We start from the raw sequence: 19,278 nt of genomic DNA, 5'->3' as shown, positions 1-19,278 counted from the left end.
AGAGAGAGAGAGAGGACGCAATACAATGGCAAATCAGTGGAGGCATATTATCTAGCGACTGTGTTGTGTCAGTTTGATCTAGACCTTTGTAGGAGGCGGTTGTGTCTTCCCGTTTAATAGTGTAGCTATTGATCTGTAGTTCTGAGTATCGTTTCTTTTGCCATGTTCGTATATTGGCGTAATTACTGCAGTTTTTAGTTGTTGTGGAATAATGACTGTGTCGAATATTATGTTCATGAGTTTCAAAAGTATTGGATTTATTTGTTCAAAGTGTGTTATAAGGTCTGTGAGTCTTATTTTGTCTATTCCTGGAGTGGTCTTTGGTTTTAGTTTTAGGAGTGCTTCTTTCAGTTCCTGTTTTGTTATGGGTAGAAAATACATCGTTTGTTGTTGATCGTTGGTAGTTTGTCTTTTTTGAGTTGTGTGATGTTGTTTGTGAAAGCCTGGTTGAATGTGCCTGCTAGTTCCTCTTGGTTTGTGTCCTGACCGAAGCTTTTTTGCAATAAAATCTTGTGCTGAAGTTTTCTTTTTTCGGGTTACTAATTCATTGAGTGTAGCCCATGTTTGCTTAATGTTGTCGTTATATTCCATGAATTTTTGGAAGTAGTAGCATCTTTTTGCCCTACAAATTTTTGTTGTTAGTTTATTTCTTGTGTTTTTGTATAAGGTTTGTAAATGTGTGTTACTGGGTGACTTTTTAAGTTTTTTCCATAGATTTTCTTTTTCAGTAATAGTATTTAGTATGTCGTCATTTATCCATGGATTGTTGTCTGTTTGTCGCCTCGTTTGTTTAGGTTTTGTTGCTTTTTTGTATATTTCTATGAACTTTAGTTGAAAATTCTCGTATAATGTTACAGGATCGTTTATTTTAAATAATGTTACGCTGCAATAATTCATAAGTTTTAATTTAAAATATTGTTCTTTTCGCATTGTTTTTATATTTAAATTGTTCTTTCGACATTCAGTTTTATGATAAAAAATTATTTAAATTATACATTTTTGGTCGTTTTATAATAGAAATACAATTTTATTAATACAGACCAGTATTAAATAAAAGTTTGAATAAATGTTTTTATTGTAAAATACTGGTCTGTATTAATAAAATTGTATTTCAAAAAATTATTTAATTGATTTGAATTCATATTTTATGTGAAAATAGATGTTATCTAATCTAGTTTGCAGCAGTTAATAAGGCCCAGTAAATTTGTTGATGGGCCTTATTAAACTGCTATAATTATGATTTTATTTTTTGGTAATTGCTCATAATAGTTACTTATTTTATTGCTAAAGGCCTCTAAAAATGTCAGAAGTTAAGAAGAAACGGGGTCTTTGGACTGATGGAAGACTAGAAGCAGCTATGAATTACCTAGAAGAACATTGAGGAACCATTTAAAGACAGAGAAGATGATGAAAAGATTAGGAAGAAATAACGTGCTAACAAAAAAAAAAACAAGAGAAGAACTTGGTAGAAAGAATAGTAAAGTTTGCTTCAATTGGTGTCTAACTTCAAAATCTATATGCAGGCAAACTTTTATATTTTGCAAACAAAATGAAATTAGGAATAACTTCAATAAAGAAAGTGGCCTCTTAGGAAAAGATTGGTTGAAGTTATTTTTAAAGAGAAACCCAACAATTTCTAAACGTAAAGCTCAATTTTTGAATCCTGCTTGAGCTGTAAGAACATGTCCTAATCCTCCATTTTGTGATTCAGATAACTCCAATGATGAGATTCCATTGGCAAATCTAAAAACAAAGAACTCTTTGAAGTCATCGTTTCAGGAGTTAATGCCAACGCCAAATTATGCAGTTGTAAAGGCAACACCACGAAGAAAAGCTTTTAAATTATAAGGGCCGGGGAGTGACCAAAGATCTTTTCAAAGAAAAGGATAGTAAGAAAGAGAAGGCTGGCACTATTTATTTTTTGGTAATTGCTCATAATAGTTACTTATTTTATTGCTAAAGGCCTCTAAAAAACAGGAAGAACCAAAAATAAGTAAATAAATAAAGGAACAAAGAATGTCAAAAGAGGGGTGATATTGCAATGGATGCAGAGAAGAAAAGGTTGCTGATATGAGGCAATGCACACGGTGTCTTAAATGGTACCATGAAGAGTGTGTTGGTCTCACCAAAGAAGAATGTGACGTATTTGTATGCCCTTATGACTGTTCTTAAGCTAATAATTATGATTAAAATTAATAATAATTAAAAATAATTGTTATATTCTTTTTTAAATATTTAATTTTGTTCAAGGGCTTTATTAAACTACTATAGTTTAATAAGGCCCACTCAAGGTATTTTTTAAAGACTTGGTTAAAATATAAATTACTGCAAGAATTGTTCTTATTTGTTTTTTTTTAATTAGTGATAATAAAAACTTTAATATGAACACTGTTGTTTCAGTTAATCTAAACAATTGTCTAACTTATTCAAATTTTAAATAAGGTGGGCCTTATTTACCTTAGGTACTATATAGAATTTTTAGTCTAACCAAGTGAAAAAAACTTCCAACAGATTCCTTCTTTCTCCATAACCATGTGTTATGGAAGACATACAACATTATTGTGTTGTATGTCTTGCAACTTCTCGTGTACTGTATATGTTTGGTTAATATGAAAAAAAGATTGCAACCTTTTGTGGCTGGGATTCACATTAAAATTTTTTTAAATAAAAAAACACTTTGAATGTTTCCTGCAATTCATTTCTAGTGTCATTGGAAATGTATTGCAGGGAACAAAGTCTTATGAAATCCAATTTATAGTCTTCTTTCTTTTGATACAACTCATACATAACTTTGATATCCAAACTATTTCATTCCAACATGGCAAATCTCAAATGCTAGTGCAAAATTCAGAAAAATAATAACACATCCATTCTATAATTAAGTAACAGTTACTTTATTATGGAATGCCAGATTACCAACATTGTAACAAATCTATCCTCTGTAAACAATTTCAGTTTCGTTTACTAATGTCATATGTATGAGTTCTTACTAATTTTTCAAAATCTTAACTAATATGGAAGAATAGTTTTTTTTTTTTAATGGTTATTCCATGGTGCATCATTATCATGGATAGACAAAGAGATGAGAGTAGAAAGACAAAATTTACAGCCAGTATATTACATCTGATTGCACTTGTTCTCCAGTCAGTCTGTTTTTGTGTCAGTAAAAACCCAACAACCACTTCATGAGATCTGCTTTCATATCTCTACATAAATGTTTCTCAGAAAAGGTTTCACAAATGTTCTTCACACCCTAGATGGGTTTTAAGTTTTATTGGCCTTTGATTTTGTTCATCTTTATTTTAAATGAGAGCTCAGATGATGTAGATTTTTCCAGAATTCAACATTTCTCATCAAGCCATTCAAGATCCTTTCAGAGCTCAACTCCAAAGTCACAGAACAAATATTTCTTCCTCTTCATTCATTCTTTCTGTTGTTGCTATCTTTTGGAACAAAAAGTCCCCTTTTTTAGGAAATGCATAAAAGGGAATTGTGTTGCCAAAAGACAGCAGAAGAAGAAGGAATGAATGAAAAGGAAGACGTTTTGTGAATTTGGGATTAAAGCTTGAAAGAATGTTGAATGGCTTGTTGAAAACTGGTGAATTCTGGAAAAATCTGCATCACCTGAGCTCTTTTAAGATAAAAATGAACAAAATCGGGGTTCAAGCCAACAAAACTTGTGGTCAAAACCTATCTACAGTATTAAGAACATTTATGAGAGCTATGAAAGGATGTTAGTTGATCTTGTGTAAAAGCTGTTGGGGTTTCATTGATACAAAAAACAGACTTGTCTAGAGAATTCATGCAATCAGACATAATGTACCATGTTCTTAGTTACCTTGGTATAATTCCACCCATTGCTAATCAATATTTTCCACCAAGTATAATAAAAGAATTGTAGTTGGCTAGAATTATATATGATTATGTTTTTTTGAAAAAAAAAATATATATATTATATAATATTTCTTTAATTTAATCTGTGTATGTTTATAATGCTTTTTTTACAGCACTATGATTGCAAAAATCACATCAGGGTTATTCAGTCTATTGCAGATGGAAGCAAGTTGTATGTTTGTGGAACTAATGCTCACAATCCTATGGACTGGGTTATTTATGTAAGTTCACCATGATATCTTGTTTTTACGAAAAATGTTTTTTCTTCACTTTGAGTGGAGATTAATATTTGCCTTCGAAGTTATTATTTTTCAAAATTTACAATACCTAACAGAAGATTGTACAAATGTATGCACCAAGTGTTTTGCTAAAGCACTTCATCAATAGCCACAGAAAACATTTTTGAGGTTTTATATTCCTTGAAATAATTTATCATTCAAGGACACAAATCTCTTGGTACCCAAGCATTGTGAAAATACTATGGGTGAAGAGGCATTGAATTTCAACAATTCTCTTTGTAACATAGACAAACAAAATAAGCATCCAACCTGGTTGGCTGAGTAGTTAGTTTATTCACTCACAAAGAACACCTAGTTTTTTAGAAGTACAGGAGATTATGGATGTGATGTACTGTTGCTAGGAGAAATTATCAAATGTGAAGAGAGGTGAAGTGTGATCTTTCTTGTGAGAATTAGACAGTGTTTTGGTAGGATTGACAACTTACTTCCTCTAAAATATGGCTAGGAGATTAATATTTATTATTATTATTATTATTATTTGGTAACCTCCATAGAGTCAACAGACTCATTATGGGAGGCCCACTCAACCAGCATTATGTCTATCATGATGAGCTTTCTGCACTCACAATGCACTCAGGCAATACATTCCACTCACTAATGACTCCCCATGTAAAAAGCCTACTCCTCACTCCCTTCTTCACCACATCTCTATACAACTTCCAGGGATGGCCATCTTAACATCCACTCTTTTATAATTTCTACTGTATTAATCTGATAGAACCCCTTAACCAACTTGAAGGTCTCTATCATATCTTCTCTTTTCCTCCTATCCACCAACCTTTGTAATCCACATTCTTTCAAACACTCTTCATAACCATCACTACAGATTCCTGATATCACTTTGGTTATTTGTCTTTGGAATCTCTCTAGTGTTTCTACATCACAATGAAAAAACTAGGTGACCAAATCTGAGCATAGTAGTCCATATGTTGTCTGACCAATGCCTTATATGGATGCACCACCTCCTTATCCCTACATATCAATGTACTTTTTATCATAGCAACAGTCTTTGTAACATGTGCAATGTGCCCTCAAAACTTCAGTCCACTGTCCACCATCACTCCAAGATCCTGAATCTCATCCACTTCCTGAAGTACAGCTCCACCAATACAGTATGTAGCCTTATATCTCTGTATCCCAAAGTGTAACACCTCGCATTTATTAACATTAAAACTGGAACTCCACTCATTTTTTCCAGGCTAAAAGTGTGTTCAAATCTTTCTGTAGAGAATTAACATCAGCACACTCATGATAATTCTACCCAACTTTGCATCATTGGCAAACATTTGAAGATCTCCAGTCAATCCACAAGAAAGATCATTAACAAACAAGTTAAAGAGTATTGGTCCAAGAAAAGAACCCCGAGGCATGGCACTGGTCACCTTCCTTTTCTGAGACACAGCTCCATCATACACAACTTGCTGGTGTCACTCAGAGAGCCAATCCTGAACCATCTAACCAATATACTGTCTATTCCTATCGAATGCTTTTGCAAAGTTCAAGAATATCACTGTATATGATTCTCTCTTATCCAACACATTCATCACCTTATCGTAAAACATAAGCAGATTGCTAAAACAAGATCTGCTCTTCACAAATCCATGCTCGCCATCATAAAGAATCTTATGTTCATCAATGCAATCCTGTATTCTATTGCTAACCAATTTTTCCAACACTTTGATCACAACTGCAGATATATAGACCAGTATATAATTAGAAACTTCTGTTTTTGAACCATGCTTGTGGAGAGGTATTATTTTGCCTTCTTTCCACACCTTGGGAACCTTATCCACTGCAAGACTCTCATTAATTAACCAGGACAAGAGCATGGCTAACTTTTTTGCACATTCTTTAAAAACATATGCTGAAACTTCCTAATACAAAATTCTCTGGTCTGTGTTCTCAAACTTCCATTTTCTCTCTCTCTCTCTCTTTCTCCTTGTTTTCCTTCATTACCCAGGTACCAAATGCTCTCTCTGTCAGCTGTCGATTCTTTTGCCCTTAATTCTAATTCTTGCTTCTCTTCTACATGTTGCACAGCATCTCTCACACTACCATGATTAACACTGATGAAGTGTTTGTTAAATAATTTCACTATATCATTTGCTGTGGTTACTCTGCTACCATAGCTAAAAACCGGCATCAACCTGCCATAATTATTTTTCCTCTTTCTTGCCACATAGCAGAAAAATTCCCTCGGATTAGCTTTTATCTCACTAACCAATCTTCTCACATATTCTACTTCTTTTTTAACCATGCTTGTTACTTTTCCGGCCTACACTTTATATTCTTCATGTATCTGTTCACTGCAAATAGTCTTGTACTTCCTCCATAACAACTTCTTTTGTATCACTGCTTGCTTGATTTCACTGTTCACCCATTTCACTCCTACTCTTTTTATTCACATGAATCTTGGTATGCATTTATGATTGCTTGTGTTAGATACTGCCTTATCATTTCCCATGCACTGTCAACAACTTTTCTACACACTTCATCAACCCAATGTATTGATGCTAGTTGACTACAGAGCTTCTGATAATCTCCCACCTTATAATTCCACATATAGACCTTCTCGATAACAACGTTTTCTGTTTGACTATCATCCAAACTAATACCTCATGATCACTTTCACCAACAGGTGCAGTGTTGATATGTCATTCACATTATTAGTTACAGAATTGCTTGTAATTGGGTATATTTGAGCACTGCATGGTTTATCAAATGAAAAGTGGAATGGAATGGAATATACACTGCCATCAACAAAATTATGGATGGGATTTGAGATTAGTGAAAGAAAGTCATTTATGGATAGGAAAAGAGTATGAGATACCATGATATTAGTGGGCAAATCTGAAGAAAGGCAGTCCATCATAACACATAATGATCGAAAGGAGAGGAATACAATCCAATATGACACTACTTCAAGCTATTTTCTAATTTTGCTATAATTTTCTGCATAGTCATTCCTCAAGTAACCTCAAGTAAAGACTACGTGATCATTCTCTCTTCATTTAAAGGGAGCAAAGAGGCCACATCGATTATCAGCAGCTCTTCTGTTTTGTTCTTCTTATATCCTAGGTCCACTCTGTCGCATGCAGTTTTAGGAAATCATTTCTTTCCGCTCACAAGCATTTTCCTCCTCCTAGTTTATTTTCTCATAGTTAAAATTCCTTATAATTATTACTCACTTTGTGTTTCTTGATCCAATTTGCCAGGCATGTGACTATATATTTTGTTCTCTCTCTCACACACACCAGATGACCATAAATGCACTGCTTCTCAAGACCCTGTTTTTGCTTTAATTCCAAACTGCAACTCTTTTTGGTCACATTTCTTCATCACTGAAGAAATGGAGGAGTATTGTGATGACATTACTGTTACCAGTATCCTCCTTCCTGAAAATACTATATCTCATATTCATAAGTCTGTGACCATATGCTACTCTATCATCAAAGTCTGACCAGTGGCGGCTCGTACGTAAGCACTGCGACACCGCAGCACCCCCAAGGAAAAAATGAGAAAATTAAATTTAGTGTTTATAAATAATAACAATGCTTACAACATTATATAAATGCAATACTTTATCCAAGTGTGAGCAAACAAAGTTTGCGCAGGAGTGATGTTAGCTTGCTCCACCTTTTCAACGAGTTGCCCGGTATTGTACCACCTTACCCCAGTCCTGAAGATACTTTCAGGCGCAAACTTTGTTTGCTCACACTTCGATAAAGGATTAAACTAAATTTATTATAGTCTAACCAAGTGAAAAATAAACTTTCAAAATCTTTCTCTAAATTCAGAGTAATTTATTAAAAAGGTGGCACACCGTTTGGCAACTCCTATAGGTAGAGATGACCTTGCTAATGCTTCTGCCTGGTATCTCCACTTGGGCCTGGCTCCCACTGAAGAGACCTCAATAAAGGTCGAACTAGTCTGGGTAGTGGCCCTTCCCTTAATGCATAACATTAGACATATCCGTAAGGAGATGTGTTTTGCATTATGGGAGATACTGAGATAGGAGTGATGTTAGCTTGCTCCACCTTTGCACTGAGTTGCCTGGTGTTGTACCACCTTACCCCAGTCCTGAAGATACTTTCAGGCACAAACTTTGTTTGCTCACACTTGGATAAAGGATTAAACTAAATTTATTATAGTCTAACCAAGTGAAAAATAAATGCAATACAACATGTTAAAGGTTACAGCTTATGTTTTGACATTGATTGAATAGTTAATAATTGGAATTGTTCGATTAATGCTTTAGATTACGAAACAAATGCACTGTCATCTAATGCAGTGTCGGAATTATCGCGTTCGGCCAATTGCAGCTAGACTCGCCAACATTCGTTTGCGCTTGTGATTGCACGTTACAAGTGATTCCGACACTGCTCGTTTGGGAAGTGTCACTTACAGATAAATCGTATGCTTGCACGTTATTTCTGTGAGATACGAAACTTTTATTATTGGTGCTTGTTCGTGGTGAGGGTAAAATATTTATAATAAAGCAATTTTTTTAATATGTAAATTTATTTATTAATAAATTAGTTACTGATTAGGAAAAAAATAATTTTTTTTTATTTTGTATATGCAGCAGCCCCACTTAAAATTTTCACTGGTTGCCACTGAGTCTGACTAATGCCTGTAATTTGTAGCCAACTCAAAGTGACCAGTGCCACCAAGCTTTATTCCTGATGTTTCTTGCAATATTAATTAATCAGTGCAGTTTTTCATTAGGTCTACATATACCTCACATTCCTTAATTACCTTCCCATTCCAATCAGTGATCTGATATGTTACATTGATTCCCTTCCCTTCTCCTTACCCACATTGTGTGTACTTCAGCCTGCCAGAAATTGCATCATCCCTTCTAATAGGATATGCCACTGAGAACAATCAGAATGCATTAGAGAAATATTAAGGTTATCCATATATTGAGCTATAAATGTGAGAAACTATTCAAAGATATTGCTAATGCAGTGCTAAACATTTTTGCTTGCAACACCTTTGATTTCTCTCTCCAAATTAATAGTATATGCTCAACATTTTATGTCACTAGAGTTGAAGGCTAACTATGAAATAGCTTACAGATAACAGTAATATGCTTACTCGTCAACACATTAAGGATTAGTATGCTTTTGTGTTTAGTACACTGCATTTCTTTTTCTTTTTGTTTTTATGCACACTGTATTTGTTTCATACCACTCAGAAAATGATGAAGTAATATAATTATTAAATCTGATTTAGTGTTCATTGTGCACTATGTTATCTAGAGAAAATTGTATTATTGCATTGTATTATCTAGAAAAAATAGCATACCTTGCATTGTATTATCTGGGGAATCGCTTCCATTTGTCACTTACTAAGTTACTTGATTTTGATTTTTAGCAAATCAATCTACAGAAAGCATTTGAAGAGTCTATATACAGTTTTATTATTTACTTTGTTAATAGGCTAATTTGACACATGTAGGATCATATGAACACTTTCCTGGAATCGGGGATGGAATAGCAAAATGTCCATTTGATCCCGAGGATAATTCTACAGCTGTGTGGGTTGGTAAGTAATATCCATTATAAATTGGCATGTGTGAATTGGTGTGCTTTAATTATTATCAACTATCAACCTCATACATTCAAAGATTCATAGTCTCATCTAGGTTATGAAGAACCTCTATAAGGAATTTTCAGCTGAAGTCAAGTTAACTAGTCTTGCATGGAGGTGGCAGGGCTTCCCTCCCAGAAACTGTTTTTCATCCTGCAGAATGGGTAAATCAGCCAGAACTAATTAAATTAACGCTGTCCTCATAACTTTAGTTGTTAGATGATATTCATTACCCAGTAGGTGACTACTACTCTACGTATTGGAAGTCTGAAATAGCATGGGGAAAAAAAAGTGTTTGGTCACTGGATTTATCATCATAACTGTTTCACATCTGTAACACTTTTTATTACTCGTCCATACTTTTCAGCTTTTCCATAGCTTTCTTATGTTTCAAATATCAAAGTAAACATGTCTGGTTAGCAGTTCAGTGATTTTGAACAAAACTTTATGCACTGGAACAACAACTGCTCTCATGTATTTGCTTGCCAGTTCCTTTTCACCATTGCAGTAACCCCATGTATAGTGTTTATTACTTTTTGGAATGTATCCCTGAAACTCATTTACCTGTTTACTATCACTTGCAGGAGGTTGCAAACTATACATGAACTTTTTATTCCTTCCTCAAAGCACTTCCATGGAAAAACTGAGGAGATCATCCTCCTAATTATGTATATTGGGTTTTATCCAAGTGTTAGCAAACAGATCATCCTCCTGTTGCTCTCAAAGAAATTTTCACAGTAATTTATCTGTCAATTAGGCAATTTACATATATTCAAACATTACTTAAATGAAATATGGTTTCTTCAGAAGTGCGGTTATTATTATTACGGGTATCTCCATGGAGTCAGTAGACTCATCGTGGGAGACCCAAACTAGCAAAACAATATCTGTCATATCTCTTCTTGAATTCATTTACAGATGAAGAACTCACAACTAAGTCAGGCAATGAATTCCACTCATTCACCACCCTCCAGGCAAAAAACCTTGTTCTCACACCCTTGTTCTTCCATCACCATCACACAGCTGAAACATTTCCCCTGCATCAATCCTATAAAAACCTTTCAGTAATTTAAATGTGTCTATCATATCCCCTCTTCTCCACCTATCAACCAACCTCCGCAATCCACAAGCTCTCAATCTATCAATGTAGGGAGCATTTTTTACATCACTCACCAATTTAGTCACTCTTCTCTGAACCCTCTCCACAGCCTCCTCATCTCCAAGGAATTCAGGTGACCAGACCTGAGCACAGTAATCCAAATGTGGAAGTATCAAAGCTTTATAAAGGGGAATAATAACCTCTTTATCTCTGGATGTCAGTGTGTTCCTCAACAACCAAGTAATCCTATGTGCAATCTTGGACACCTTAGCAATGTGTCCTCTGAACTTCATCTCCCTATCTACTAATACCCCCTAAGTCCCTAGCCTCATCAATCTCTTGGAGTACTGTTCCATCAATGTAGTACACAGCTGGTAATCTTTTAATCCCGAAATGCATAACTTTACACTTTTCCACATTGAACTGACATCCATTACCTTTCCTTTTGCCCATTCTACCAGCTTATTTAAATCATCCTGCAAACTTTCAACATCAGCTTGATTTTTTATTGCGCTACCCAACTTTGCATCATCAGAAAACAACTGAATATCTCCCTTTAAGTCATTTCCTATATCATTTATATACAAATTAAACAACAATGGCCCAAGCACAGAGCTCTGAGGCACACCACTGGTCACCTGCCTCATCCTGGACTCAGCTCCTCCATACACCACCTTCTGGTATCTCTCCCTGAGCCATTCTCCTATCATACCACCAATTTAGTATCCATTCCCATCTGCTCCAATTTGCATAACAGTGTTCCATGGGGTATCCTGTCAAAAGCCTTAGCAAAATCCAGAAGTACCACTGTGTATGCAGTTCCTTTGTCAAACTCAGATATCATTCTATTATAAAAAGTTAATAGATTGCTAAGGCAGGATCTACCTTTAACAAAACCATGTTGGCCTCTATAGAGTATCGTATCCTGATCCACCCATTTTTGAATTTTGTCTTTAACCAACTTTTCTAATACTTTTACCACTGCTCCTGAGATGGTGATTGGTCTGTAATTAACTACCACAGTTTTAGAGACACCTTTATGCAAAGGAACCACCTTGTCTAACTTCCACTCCCTAGGGACCATACCAGAATTCAAACTCAAGTTAAATATCCAAGTAAGAGGGGTTGACAATTCCTTTGCACATTCATGCAACACCCGAGCTGATATTCCATCTAAACAAAAAAGCAGCGTTTGCATTTAAATTTTGCAATATATTAAATACCTCTGATTTCTTAACTTCAATTCTCACATTAGTTATTGCTACAGGTATAGAGATATCCTCACTTGGATGATAGACTTTTGAAAAGTGATCACTCAGTAACTCGACCATACATCTGATTTTGTCAGCACAATACAATCAGCACCCACTAAAGTTATCCTTCCAAAGTCATTCTTCCTTTTACTTGCCACATAGCGGAAGAACTCTTTGGGATTACCCTTGATCTCCTTGGCTAAGGTCTTATTATAATCTGATTTAGCTTTTCTTACTATGCTGGTAAGAAAAGGTAACCTTCCTAGCTTGAGCCTTGTACTGCTTAAGGGTGTACTGATTGCCTTTCTCCTTGTACATTCTCCATAACATTTTCTTTTTTTTGCAGATCAAGCTTGATACTACTGCTCATCCATCTAATGCTTACCTTGTTTGCTTTCCTGATCATGGGGACACAATCTGATATTGCTTTCCTCAAATACCCGCTGATTTTATCCCATGCGCTGCTAACATCTTTCCCCTGCAATATGTTCTGCAATGGGATGACTGCAAGCTCACTCTGAAGCTTGTTATAATTGCCTAACCTGTAGTTCTGTATATACCATAGTTTATTCCATATATATTTCCGTAGTTGAAGGATTCTTAGAGCTACTTCAAAGATTCTAATAATAACTGCTGAATGCCTAATTCACAAGAGGCCTGATGTTCACTTTATCAATTATGTGACTGTCATCTTTCATTTGTTTGATCCATTACCATTTAAACAACTGACAGTTGTATTTTTCACTTTTAATGTGATTTGATTTTAATTTTTATTTGAGAAAAACTTCTTGTATTATTTGAAATTTAAAAACAAAAATGTGCTAATTAAATCATGTTGCAATAAATACTGTGCTGTTAATGTGAACACTTTTAAAGTTTGGAATTTAAATAAGGTAAGTAAACATGGTTTACATATGTAGTGCAGCTTTGAAGTTGAGGCCAGAAGCTTTGCTACAAAAATAAGCCATATTTCATTCTCTTACTGAACTAACATATAAAATATGATGTTTCGATTGCAGTCTCTGTAGTTCATTCAATAATGACAAGCCTTTTAGCTGGAAGGACCTAGATCATCAAAAGGAGCTAGTCAGTCTCATATAACAGTGGCAAAGTTTTCCTCTCACAGTAGGCAGCAACCCAGCCAGACAATATCCACAATTGACAGACATAGTACATTGTACAGATAGGATTGACCTGCCTGTTATGGAACATTAATTAGGTTTCTAAGATGCCAAATTACTTGTGTGTTCTTGACAGTCCATTGAATCTGACATGTTAGGGAAAGATGATGTTTGGGACAGATTTACTATTCCAAAATAACTTAGAGAAAATTGACTCATTATATATCTCTCTAGTGCAGTGTTAATTTACTATTGCCTGAGTTTTCAGTCATGCATCTTGACTCTCATCAGAGTACAATTTGTAATAAGACAAAATGCAGCAATCCAAAAGGCATTCAATTAAGATATCCAGTCCAATTTAGCCAACCACTCAAAATAATTATCGGAGAATTTTTAATAAGTTATAGCACTGATCTAAATAATATGTGAAAATGTTTATAAATATTGAAAATGCTAACACAAACTAGATTAACTAACTTCAGATCTTTCTTAGTGAGGGGCCTGAAATGACTTGAAAAATTTCACGTTGAGTCTCCATTGCAGTATTTTTGGAACAGCTAACTCTATAGTACTAATGTACTATATTATAATTTTGCAATTTTTTGTGTGTGGGATTCACATTAAAAAATTTGCATGCCTTGAACAATTATTAAATGAAATGTTGATATTATTTGGGAATATTAAGTAATCTTTTTCAAAAATATTGGCATATTGTTATTTTCACATGGATTAAGAAAGTTGGATAAGGCTCCACAAAACTTACTGAACTGCCAATCAAACCAAAAACAACTTGCATACAAAAGTTTTGTTTCTTCTAGCAAATGGCATTTATGCTATTGGGTTTGGCAGGAACGTTTTGATAGTTTGTTATAGTAAGCAAATTCAATAATGGTAATGAGATTCAACCCTAATTCTTTTCCAGCAAACAAGACAAAAGTTTGTAATTTTGTTGATTTGCTCAAAGTAAGAATGAACAAGGCACTCCAAAATGCATGTTCATATTCACAATGAAAATCATGCATTTGTTTCAGGATCCTGAAGTCAAAAGAGGTCTGAAAATGAAAATCTTTGAAGGATACACCAGACCATTGCCTGGATAGCTGTTTAAAGAAACCTGTTTTTTTTTTTTAATGTGAATTCCACCCACTTTCAAAGGATTGCAAACCAGCTACACACATACATAAATGGACTAAGGAGTTAGATTTAGATAACTGGGGAATCCTAATCTAGAAACAAAGAAGGACTAGGAGACTATGGACTAAGAGGTTTGAAATAGGTTTTCAACGTTCACTTTCAACTCTGGGTTTAAATCCCATTGTAATATCGATATTTGTAAATGTCTAAGTAATATATGATTTTCATTGCTCTCTGTAAGACCAGCAATCTGCTTATATGAACAATGAAAATCATTTGCTATTTGGACATTTACAAATGTCCATGTTATAGAAATGGGATTTAAACCTGGAAGTTAAAAAGCCACCCAGTTGGCCAGCTGGTATGTTGTGTGTTCCCAATACATGGAAGCAAGCCTGTATTCAGCCCATTCAAAAAAAAAGTCTGCCATCAGACTATCAACCCACTGCCCTCTCCTCAGTCCTCTAAAATAATGGAAAAAATCATCAGCAACAAACTTCTTTATTGATTATTTTGATGAGTGTCAGTATGGGTTCTGCCACTTTAACTCCAGCAGATCTCCTAGCCTGTATAACTCACTTCTTAATAAATGCCCTGGAAAAAACCTATTTAGTTGTCCTTGACATTTGTTTTCTTGTTATAGCCATTTTTTATAAACTTTTTTTTTTGTGACTCCCACAAACAAAAGGTTGTAAAGCTATAGTACATTCAATACCATGGATTGGCTAAAGATTTTTTCTATTTTTTTTTAAATTAATTACATATATTTTTTTTTTTTGTTTATTTATTTTTTTACCTGGTCTAGAAACTCTATTCTAGAGACCAAACATGGAACTTTTTCAAGCCACTTCAGGCCTCTAATAAGTGGGGGTGGTGGTCTCACACTGGTAATGAAATTCATCTTCCACATAAAGACAATCACAATCTATGCCCACAGTAGGATTCAAACCCATAGCCTGTTGATTGGAGAGCAGATATGTTGACTTGGACAACCAAGCCAGCTCATCAGAGCAACTTTTAGAACACCTAGTTTTTGTGTAGGGTAGTGGTATAAGTCTCTCTGTATATATTGGCTTATGTGTGTAGATTTGTGGTAAACACTGAAGGAAGATGCATAAGTGCATCCAGAAAAGGAAGTGTGTTATTTTCAGTTTCACTGGTGAATTGAATACATCTGTGGTGTCTGTTTAGTTGGCTGAGGAAAGCCAACTAAATTTGGCAGCTGTGAAGCCAAATGGCAAAAATGTTGTCAACATATCTTAGCCATACTTTGAGTTTTAAGGTCACTGAATTAAGAGGCTTGTTGCTCAAAATGTTACATATAAAAGTTAACTATAGGATATAAAATTCTCTATGATCTTGCTTTGCCAATCGCCTGTAGAGAGGAAGGAAAATGTCCTTGTACGTTTTGGCCTTTGTCTTGTACTCCTCCTCCTTGTCTGCTGTCTTTTTCATAACATCGTCTGTAGGTCTACATAATTTAATAATTTGTCCATTTCACCATACTGTATTTATCCTTCTAACTTTAGGAATATTATTCGATATTGTCAATTAACTAATCTCAAACTAAGTTCCAGGCACTACTGATCTCCCTCTCCTCTGATCATGCCATAGTGGGTCAGTTTATTTCCTGAGTTTGTCATAGTTCCTCTTGTTTTACAGCTCTATGCATTTCTTTAATGAAGTTATTGCCTTCTCATGTTCCATTCAAAACTTCATGTTCATGCTCACCAGCTGGTGGTCCAATGGTGACCTCTTCTGATATCACCTCATGAAACATCATTATTAAATCCAATACTTGTGTCACTTCCACCACGATATGTAAAGTAGTTATCTAAAAGCAACTAAAGGAACTTGTTCTCCTTACCTACAGATATTTTTTCTTGCTTCCATAATTATAAAGCTGCTCATTAATATATATTACCTGTCACTCACAGTTTTCCATTTGCCTAAATATTTCAGAACTTCTTCTCCCTATATTTCCTGGCCTGTAGCATGCTCTATTAAATATATAATATTCCTACTCACTTCAACCTTATACCTAATCATTTATTAGACTAAAAGCCACCATCACTTGGAAGGGACACAAAACTTTAATAGTAATCTGTGCTGGTTCTCACCAGATCCAGCAGGTTCAAACCCTGGGCCTCCCACCGTCACATGCTGGTAATTTTTTTTTTTTTTTTGAGTAATTTTGTCTTATTAGTTGCATGCTTTTTCATTTCCTTCTTATTACATGTCCTTTTTCTTCTATTCTATGTCCATTAGTTGAAGTACTCCATAATCACTTGCCTGCTGCTGCATAGCATCTACATCTTCCTTTGTATCCATGCCTATAATAATAATCAACTATATATATATATTCATATACATCTCATGCTAGTCTGTATCTCCATATATTGCTTCCTGCTGAACTCCTATTCTTGTTGGTTGCAGTTCTGCTGTTAGCAGCAGTACTCTCTCTCTTCCCATGAAAGCCATGTCTCTTACATTCAGTTTCAGTTGCTGTTCTGCTGTTAGCAGCAGTATTCTCTCTCTCTTCCCATGAAAGCCATGTCCCTTACATTCAATTCCTATATCATCCATCATAAGCTAGGTCTTACGTTCTGATAATTTTAGGCCAAGTTGAAGTAACTACTGCCAAACCTTTTACCCTTATTCCTGATACCTCTGGCATTTGTATACATGAATTACAATATTGCCTTGAACCTACACCTATCCTTACCTCTAACAATGACAGTCCATTCAGCTTAAAGACCGCAGAACTTCAGTATCTAGATTCCCCTAAAGTCAATGGTGAGCTATAAGGAGCTCGCGGGGGCTTGCCCGAGCCCTTTGTTAAATTTTTCTCAAATTTGCGAGCCCCTTGTTGTTATTGTTTACTTTTTTATTTAAAAAAAAAAACATAATTTTTTGAAATATAATAAGCAACAAACTCATATGGTAACCTAACAAAGTGATTTTATTAATTAAAATATTATAGTTACTGTTACTACCATTTTACAAATAAGAATTCACTTTTCTAATCACATATGAATAAATAGGACTATAAAATAATGCCCCTTGATTGGTACCGTTGATTATCACTTGAAGTATAAAACAAAAGAGAAATATAATGTATTTCAATATTATTGTGTTTAGATAATATTTATTTATTATTTATAGATTGTTTGTCATAAAAACTTCTATCTATAAACAAAACAAATTTGTTTATAAAAAATGCAGACTATTGCATATGTGCGATTATAAAAGATTTTATTCTTATTATATTTTGATAGTTAAAAAATATTTTTCTTATGTAAGATAAATTAACACAGATGATTGTGTGCAAATATTTCATGTTTAGATCATGAAATTGTTTAAAAATTATAGCCTTTACAGATTGATTGTCCCCTCATACTTTTTGATTAAGGAGTACACAAGCTGTATTAATAAAAGTTTTTATGCGAGATACGGCTATATTTTTGCTAGATGATGCGAGCCCTTTGTTAAAATTTCCATAGCTCACCACTGCCTAAAGTCCTTTTATTCATCAGATGCACTCCATACATCTACTACAAACTACATACCATTCCTCCTGCACAACGCTGATTTATGCAATTGTGACCTTTGTTCTCAATTTACTCCTATCATTCCATTGTAACAAATTTATGATTTTTACTCTCTTGCTCATTTTTCTCCCTTCTTCCATTAACCCTTTCATAACTTCTCTTATTCCCTTTCAAATCATTCACTTTCAAAACAACGAACTGTTTCACTTTTGTTCATGCTAAAAAGCATGACTTGTGAGAAACGTGCACTATTTTCAGATAAATAACTATTTTACTTTTACTTTTTGCACTCCAGTAACATTACAAATATCCTTAATCTTCACACCTATCCATATTTCCACGTGAAAAGAATATTGTATGGAATCACCATACAATATTCTCTTCTTATTCTTTGTCCCTCTTGCTCTTGCAGAATGTTTCTGCCACACTTGACTGCATAAGCATTGTTTCTTTCATTACAGAACTTATCATTCTTCTGATTTTCAACCACTTCTTTCATGTTATCATCCGTACTTAATTCACTGTTGTTCACTCCCACAACTGCATTTTCTGCAACACACTCACTTTTCATGACCTGAATTTCTGGTGCATCTCTTGCATTCTTTCATCTTCAGTAAAGAATACCTTGTATGCATGCACATGATATCTCACAAAAGTGTTAACAGGTGGACTGCAGAGCTTTCACAGACTAATTGGGAAACACTTAGATAGCTAACACATGTGCAGAAAAATACAGAATTTATTAGCAGCTGCAATATATTTCATACGATGTAACATCAACATCATCAGGGAGAGGAAAGAAAATCAATTGAAAGTTAACTTCAAAGCACGAGCTAATCATGAGGATTCATGATTAGCTCGTGTCTTGGTCACAGAGTTGACAGGAGGATGCACAATTAGAGTTCTAAAGTTGGATAGTTTCTGTAACTTAAAATTAAATAATGTAATCAGCATTTTTAATAATGTGTATGTATATATATATATATATATATATAAACTGAAAAAAAATTATGAACAGTTAATGGCAACCACTTCACAGAACTTTGAAATTGGCATACACTCAGGACAGTTAAGGTTCAGAAGCTCCTAAAACTTCACTTTTCAAGGAACAAATAATCAAATGTTGGAATGAAGCATTTTGTTCTGGGTCCAAAGAACTCTGCGTCTAATGTCAATGGCATGAGGAGCAAGACTAAGACTTGTGTGATTCTAAAAATGTAGTATAGTCCTTGATGCCCTTGGATTTTAGCAGAACAGCCAGTCTGTCCAAAGTAAAAAAGCCAGTATGAACAGAGCACTTGGTAGATACCTAAAGGAGATAGGTGGTAATTT

The 19,278-nt window shown here is 34.5% G+C and overlaps 1 protein-coding gene across 3 annotated transcripts in view; it reads left to right on the top strand.

Moving 5' to 3' along the window:
• The window catches only part of LOC150099707 (semaphorin-2A-like), a 794,210-nt gene that overhangs the window by 675,173 nt on the left and 99,759 nt on the right, over nucleotides 1-19,278 (top strand). For all 3 annotated transcript variants that reach the window (XM_090404418.1, XM_090404419.1, XM_090404417.1), the window contains exons 5-6: nucleotides 4,008-4,115; nucleotides 9,638-9,743. In XM_090404418.1, the coding sequence (XP_090260544.1) occupies nucleotides 4,008-4,115; nucleotides 9,638-9,743 (214 nt within the window). The remainder of the gene's footprint in view (nucleotides 1-4,007; nucleotides 4,116-9,637; nucleotides 9,744-19,278) is intronic.

Source organism: Typopeltis vanoorti, chromosome 14 (genome assembly GCF_054136105.1).
Source record: "Typopeltis vanoorti isolate ZY-2024b chromosome 14, IOZ_Tvanoo_1.0, whole genome shotgun sequence".
NCBI classification, from domain to species: Eukaryota; Metazoa; Arthropoda; class Arachnida; order Uropygi; family Thelyphonidae; genus Typopeltis; species Typopeltis vanoorti.
This window is presented reverse-complemented; position numbering and strand designations above follow the sequence as displayed.